Source organism: Myotis davidii, unplaced genomic scaffold (assembly GCF_000327345.1).
Source record: "Myotis davidii unplaced genomic scaffold, ASM32734v1 scaffold482, whole genome shotgun sequence".
NCBI classification, from domain to species: domain Eukaryota; kingdom Metazoa; phylum Chordata; class Mammalia; order Chiroptera; family Vespertilionidae; genus Myotis; species Myotis davidii.
This window is the reverse complement of record NW_006293550.1, coordinates 848,640-856,737: the sequence shown is the minus strand read 5'-3', so window position 1 is coordinate 856,737 and position 8,098 is coordinate 848,640. Positions and strand designations below refer to the sequence as shown.

At 37.6% G+C, this 8,098-nt stretch overlaps 1 protein-coding gene across 1 annotated transcript in view; it reads right to left on the bottom strand.

Annotated features, from left to right (window-relative positions):
* Nucleotides 1-8,098, bottom strand: part of PROS1 (protein S (alpha)) — a gene marked incomplete at its 5' end in the record, with an annotated part of 80,390 nt that overhangs the window by 47,224 nt on the left and 25,068 nt on the right. Inside the window, one exon of the mRNA XM_006767262.1 lies at nt 1,125-1,152. Within this exon, the coding sequence (XP_006767325.1) occupies nt 1,125-1,152 (28 nt within the window). The remainder of the gene's footprint in view (nt 1-1,124; nt 1,153-8,098) is intronic.

Genomic DNA, 8,098 nt, shown 5'->3' with positions numbered 1-8,098 from the left:
GCATAGAGATTAACATAATAGTATGTGCCTAATGCCTCAATAGTACAAAGCAAAGCAGGTTCGCTGCATTCATTTTGTTCCTCACTATAACTCTATGAAATTACATATGGCAATCTGGCAGAAATAACAGCTGAAAAAATAGAGATAAAATACTTACAGTCTTTAAAGTAAGTAGGGGTCACTTAGTGCCAACAACACGTTCTTTAATAGCCACCGAAAACAACAGTATATCACTTCACTGTGCGGATAATCATCAACTTACTAAAAAGGTGGATTTGATTATCTTTTGCTGAGAAACAAACCCTAAAATTGGTAGCTTAAAATAACTATTCTACTTTAGTCATGAATTTGTGGGTCAAATATTTAGAAAGTGTTGGGTTGTTTGTCTCAGCTGCACATCCTGGAGGATCCACCTCCAAGATAGCTTTTCATTCACATGTCCGACAGCTCAGGCTCCGTGGCATCGCTCTCTCTCCATATGGCATATCATGCTGCAGGGCTGCTCCATGTGGTTGAGTTTCTCTTAGCATGCTGGTTCTAATATGGCAATTCTTTCAGGGTAGCTAGCTTTCAAGAGGAAAAAGTGGAAGTTGCCAGGCCAACTAGGAGGCATTTTGTCACTTACACCATTCTACTGATCGAAGCAGTCCCAGGTTCCACACAGATTCAAGGGGGAGAGGTGGCAAGCATGGACTCCATGTAGTGAATGGGAAGTGGCAAGAGGTATTGCAGAAGAGTATGTGACTCCATGTAGTGAATGGGAAGTGGCAAGAGGTATTGCAGAAGAGAATATTTCCTCATTAATATTACTAGGGACCAAATTATTTGATTCTCTTTTACCACCTGATATAGGCACCACTGAGATATTTTTGCAGCCATTTGTGGAAGGTACAATGTGTAACAGATTGATTCAGAGGCTCCATTTGAAGTCAGTATGTACATTAATATCTTACTGCTGCTGTGACAAATTACCATAACCTTAGTGCTTAAATCAACGTTAAGTTTATTCTCTTACAGCTATAGGAACCAGAAGTCTAAAATTACAGTCTCAGCCGGGCTGCATCCCTTCTGAGACTTCAAGGGAGAATTGATTTCCTTGCCTTTTTTCAGATTTTAGAAGCCACCTGCATTCCTTGGCTTGTACCAGTAGGCCTACCTTCACATCACTACCAACTTTTGCTTCATTGTTATATAACCTACTACCTACTCTGATCTCCTGCCTCCCTGTATAAGGACCCTGATGATTACACTTGGTCTAGACCCATGGTCGGCAAACCACGGCTCGCGAGCCACATGTGGCTCGCGAGCCGTGGTTTGTCGAGCCGCAGTTTGCCAACCACTGGTCTAGACTATGAAAATTCCTACACACACCTTCTATTCACTTTTTTCCTCATTAATATTACTAGGGACCAAATTATTTGATTCTTTTACCACCTGATATAGGCACCACTGAACTACTTGTCTGAATTGGTCAATTTTTAAAAATAGTTCAAACTGCCCTAAACAAAAGTTTTATTGGGATTGTAGTGGAACCAGAGTCTGGCAAATTTTTCTTTTCTTTGAGAAACTACATTTGCATCTTTCTGTCTTTATATCACAGAAGATGCCATCACATAAAAATCTAAGTGTTTGTTCATTAAGTGGAAGACTGTTATTCATATTCCCCTCTTGATGATACATTACTATTATCTGTCTTTAAAAAGCCTGTTGCTTGCAGCTTTTTATCTCCATTTCCACTCCCAATCACTCCTTATGCAATCATTCTAATTAACATGCATTTTTTATTTGTATGTGTTCTTATAAAATATAGATTTATAATTCTTGTGTACATGAATTTTCATATCTATAAATGGTTGTGTAATATGTATCATGTTTTCTGATATTTCTTCCTTAGCATTATATTTTTATGATCTATCTATCCATGCTATTATATATAACTTATTGCTTCCAACTACTAAATATTACTCATGTCATGCAATCACCATTTTAAAAATCCTCTCTATCTGCAATATTCAGATTGCTTCCAATTTCCCACCTCTATAAGCAGCACTGCAATGGATATATCTTCCTGCATGTCTCGTTAGCACATGAATAAGAAATTTCTATGGAATAGATTCTAAAGGGTTTCTGGAATTGCAGAATCATTAGCTAGGCATGAATTTAGGGGCTCTCCAGAGGTGCACTCCCACCATCACAGCATTAAGAATTTTCGTATTCTGGCTTTCTAATTGTTTCCAGAATATATATTTATAATAATAAAAATGTAATATGCTAATTAGACCGACGTCCTTCCGAATGACCTTCCGGACAAAGCCAGGGCTGCAAGGGATGCCCGCACCTGGGTGCTAGAGGGAAGCTGGTGCCAGCAGCCAGGGGAAGGAAGGCCTACTCTTGCACAAATACTGTGCGTTGGGTCTCTAATATATATATATAGCTAATATGCAACATGTCCCCTTGGGAGTTCAACTGGGAATTTGATCGCTCGCTATGATGTGTGCTGACCACCAGGGAACAGCACAGAACAAATGAAGGCCCTGGCCGGCAGCAGGGGAAGGGAGGCTCCAGCTGGCAGCTGGAAGGCCCCCATCAGCCCTGATCACTGGCCAGGCCCAGGGACCCTATCCATGCCTGAATTTTGTGCACCGGGCCTCTAGTGGGTAATAAAGTGACATCTCATTGTCTTTCTGATTTCCAGTGAGAGGGAGCATATCTCATTTTTTTTCAATTGGGGTTTCTTTCCTAGCTGGTTTGGCTCAATGGACAGAGCATTGTCTTGTGGACTGAAGGGTCCTCGTTTGATTCCAGTCAAGGGCACAGACCTCGGTTGCAGGCTCGATCTCCAGCCCTTGTCCAGCACATGTGGGAGGCAACCAATTGATGTGTCCCTCACTCTTCCACTCTCTCTAAAAATCAATGGAAAAATATCCTCAGGTGAGGATTAACACTAAATAAATAAGTAAATATTTTAAAAATTGGGGTTTCCTTCTCTGAATAGTTTATTATTTTGTAACCATTTTTCTTTTGGCACTTATCCATTGTTCATGTAGGTTTGCAAAACTTTAAACATTTATAATATCATCTCATTCTCTTACCTGTCTCTTAATCATATCCCTTTTGTCTTTTAAGAGAAATCCTTAATTTTATTGTAATCAAATTTACCAATTATTTTGCCTTATGGTTTGTGCATTTGAGGTTTTTTTGTTCCATGCCATTGATCATAAAGATATTCTCATATAGGTTTTGTTTTGTTTCAATTGTTTTACTTTATTTTAACATTAGTGTGTATTTTTATTTCACCTATGATCCATCTTTTCATTTGGTGATAGTTAGGAACCCAGGTTTATTTTTCTGATTATAGTTAGCCAGTCTTTCCAACATAATCTTCTAAACAATTCAATGTGACATATGGTATCATCTTTACCAAATATTAGGTTCCATATATAAATGGATGTTTCTAAACTATTTTTAAGTTCATTAGTCTACATGTTCCTTTGACAATAGCAAGTAGTTTTGTTTCTATAGCATTGTATTATTAACTAGAGGCCCGGTGCACAAAATTCATGCGGGAGGGGGGGGTCCCTCAGCCCAGCCTGCACCCTCTTCAATCTGGGACCCCTCAGGGGATGTTTGACTACCTGCAGGGATCAGGCCTAAACTGGCAGATGGACATCCCTCTAGCAATCTAGGACCACTGGCTTCTAAACTCTTGCCTGCTTGCCTGCCTGCCTGATCGTCCCTAACCCCTCTACCTGCCTGCCTGATCACCCCTAACTGCCTCTGCCTGCCTGCCAGTTTGATTGCCCCTAACTGCCCCCCTGCTGACCTGATGGCCTCTACCTTGCCCCCTGCCGACCTAATCACCCCTACCTTGGCCCCTGCCAGTCGGATTGCCCCTAACCACCTCTACCTCGGCCCGCAGCCTAAGCCTCCCTCTGCCAGAGGCAACCTGGCCAATCAGGGGAAGGTGCCGCACCCATCACCCCGCTGCTGCTGCATCACTCAATTCAAGAACATGAAATATTTTTCTATGATTTCAGTTCATCTTCTATGACCTTAAGTTGAGTTAAAATTTTCCCTCTAGCGGTTTTATATATTCCTAAGATATTTGTACATACTCTATTGGATTTTCTGCTATTGTGAATATCACTTTTTATTTTTTACTGGACTATCCTATATAATAAAGATGTAATATGCAAATGGTCATTACATAACGACCAGATCACGGATCAGCAGGAGGGTGGGGCAGCGAGCTACAAGCAGGTGGCGGAGAGCTACAGGAGGGGGCAGAGCAGCAAGCTATGAGGGCGGAGTGGGGGTGCATGGGGAGCTACAGAAGGGCAGGGCAGCTGGCGGAGAGCTACAGGAGGGTGGCAGCGAGCTAATGGCTACAAGCAGGCAGCAGAGAACTACAGGAAGGGACAGGGCAGCAAGCTATGAGGGGGGGCACAGATTCATGTGCAGGGCTACTAGTTGTTTGTATAAAGAACTACTACTGATTTTTATGGGGTAGACTCAGAACTATCTAATATTTCTTACATGTTCTAATATTTTTTCTGTGGATAATGTTTTTTCCTAGCAATATATCATCATATCAATTACAAATAATGATAGTCATAGATCTTGCCTCATGATCTATACTATTCTTACTTTTCTTTCTTTGAGTATCTGTAACCTGAAGTGCTTCTATTTTTGCTATCAATCATAAAGAGACTATATCTAAAGTTTACCCATTAAGTATAATGTTTTGTTCTTATTTTTCCCTTACTTTTCTTCCTTCAGTTATTCCATCCTTCCATCCTTCCATTCTTTCTTTCTCTCATGTTGTGTGTATATCATTAGCATTACCATACATGCCAATTTACCCAGAAGAGTCCTATTTATTCTTTTTTACTTGGCATTTATCTAGTGTAATATTAGACCTAAACAAAATATCAAAATTTGAAAGATAAATTACATGGTTATTCTATATATAACCTTTACAAAGCTCAGAAAGTTCTCCTATACTGGTAATTGTAGTTTGCCAAAAGTTTTTCTATCATAATTAAGTGTTGAACTTTATCAACTACCTTTTCTGTATGAATTGAGGTACTAATAAACTATTTATGTGGAGAATTACATTAATGGATTTTCTGATGTTAAACCTCCTTGAATTTCTGGAATAAAATCTACTTTACCATTACATTATTTTTAATATAGTTTACATCAGAGTGGATGTAATTTTACTTAGAATTAATGCATAAATGAAAAGGAATTATATTTTTATTTTCTTGTGTTGTCCTTATCTGATTTTGGAATCAAGATCCACACCAGTCTTTTAGAATAAACTCACAACATAGATCTTTTTCTATTTTCTAGGACAATTTTAAATGTAGAAGAACTCACTCATATAACATCTGGGTTTGGATTTGGGGGAATACAAAGGAGAAAGCTTTAAGTGGGGAGGAGGTTAACTTATTTAGTTCTCATAAAATCAAGTTCTCTATTTCCTCATGTAAAATTATAGATGTTTATATATTTCTAGGAATGTTTCCATTTTATCCAGTTTCTAAATATATTTTGGTATAGCTATTTATTTTATGATGATCTTTATTTTATTATAAATCTCATCTATATTGGGAGTTTCCAATATTTCCCATTTTTATCCTCCAATTTGTTTTGGGATTCCTTCTTTCTTTATCTTTGATTATTCTTACAAGAGGTCAGTCTAATGTATACTTTTCAAAGAAAGATATACTGTTTTTGTTAATCTCTCTTTTGTTTTCCATTTAACTTATTTCTATCCCTATTTTTATTATTTCCTTATTCCTTGTTACTCAGGGTTTACCTTCAAAAGTTTTTCTTGATTGGAATGCTTAGATCATTTTTTTAAGTATTCTGATCTGTCCTCCAACTGCTGCATCAGCAGTCAGCACCCCGATTCCCATGCTGGGTCAAACCAGTCTCTAGTCTACCCATGGGTTTCTCATATTTCTTGTTTTTGTTTTAAAGTTTTATTTTGTTATTATTAGTGCCTGGAATGCTAATGTTTCCCTTGAGATGATTTTAAGGGAAGTCGGCAGTCTGGGCTAATTCACCAACTTGGTAAGATCTAGAAATTAAAAATAATTTCTAACGTTTATATTTAGGCTCAGAATTTAGCATTCTTCCCAAAAAGTTTCTCTCCCATTAATAGAATCATCCACTCTATCAGGTGATATTTTAAAGGTCAATATATCTGGTAGAGTTATTTATTCTATTTTCTAAGGAAAAGAACACAACTTGAAAACCCAGAGCATTGCCCAGCTGCTGTGGCTCAGTGGTTGAGCATCAACCCAGGAACCAAGAGGTCATATTCCATTCCGGGTCAGGGCACATGTTCGGGTTTGGGGCTCAATCCCCAGTAGGGAGTGTGCAGGAGGCAGCTGATCCATAATGTTTCTCTCTCATGGATATTTCTATCTCTCTCTCCCTCTCCCCTCTTCTCTCTAAAAATTAATTTTAAAAAATCTAAAAAATAACCTGAGAAAAAATAAATATAAAAACAAACAGAGCATTTCTGTCCAAATACTATGTTTTCAATGCAGTAATGGGATATGTGGTTAGATTGAAGTGCTTTCTGAACCCTTGAGACTCCAAATCTAAACACTGTCCAAAAAGTATGGGTTATTAGTGATCTGATCTCTTGGATGTTCTTATCTCACGGTAAGGAGCTCTATGCATAGACTGAGGTAATTAGTAAAATTACTGTTAGGATTACCATGGATAGGATTTTAAAGGTTTTTTATCAAGTAGAAAAATCTGGCCTACAGAATATATAAATCAAATGACAGAAAAGTTTAACGTAGAGCATTTCTTTTCTGTCTTCAACAGTGGAATTAATCACATATGCCTGTGTATAAATAAGGTCCAAAATATGAAATTTGAATTAAAAAAATAAACCATAATAAGAATATATTTTATTTCACATATGGGTTGGTTAAATGATAATACTTTACATTTTAAAAAATTAACACAATAAAAAGTGTATCTCCATAAATGTACTTATTTGGTATTGCCAATAGCTCTGAAGTTAAAAAATATAGTGTACATTTAAATACAGAAGCTAAAAAGTTAAATAACTTGCATAACCTAACACAGCAGAAATGATTTAGGTCTTTAACTAGAGCCTACATCTTACTTACTTATTTTGTTATTTGATACTTAGCTTTTCCACCATGCTGCCAAATAAGACAGGTAAAGAGAAGAGAAAGTTGGGTTTGAGCCAGCAAAGAAGAAGTTGAGAAAAATAAAAGGAAAATAAAGGGAAAATGTTTTACCTAAGGAACTCCTCCAAAACACATAATATTCTATTAAAATCTTATTTATCTTTATCAAAATATACTCTGTGATCAAATGTATATATTTTCTAGAGTTTAGACACCTACAGAAACAGTTTCAATACACGGACTTAAGAAATAGAGATTAACAGTATGTTTTTTAATGCAAGCTTGTAACTTTTTAATATTCAAATATTGTCTGTTTTAATTATAACATAATCAAATTTCTACCTAAAATATAGAGAAGCTTAAATAGTCTTATTATTCTATCTTTTCTCCACTTTAACAGTGCAAATCTGTAGTTTTTGCTTTAGAAAGTGAGTCATGTATAGCCCTAGCCGGTTTGGCTCAGTGAATAGAGTTTACGCCCACGGACTGAAGGGTACCGGGGTCGATTCTGGTCAAGGGCACGTACCTCGGTTGCAGGCTCTATCACGTGTACAGGAGGCAACCAATTGATGTGACTCTCTCACAGTGATGTTTCTCTCTCTGTGCCTTTCTCTGCCCCTTCCAGTCTCTCTAAAAACCAAAGGAAAAATATCCTCGGGTGAGGATTACCAAAAAAAGAAAGTGAGTCAGACCATTGTGGACACTCATAAATCAAAGAGTAACTACTTCAGGACTATGAAAACGAGTCCTTGGTCCTAAAAGGGTCTTCTACACAGTGGTCTTAGGCTCCTAATTGTTAATTGTCCTGAAGGGAAGATATAAGCACATAGCATCATTTCAATATCAGGCTCCCGAGGAAACGGGGGAAAGAAGAGCTATACCCAATCTAAACATGGTCTCTGGAGTCTGTGCAT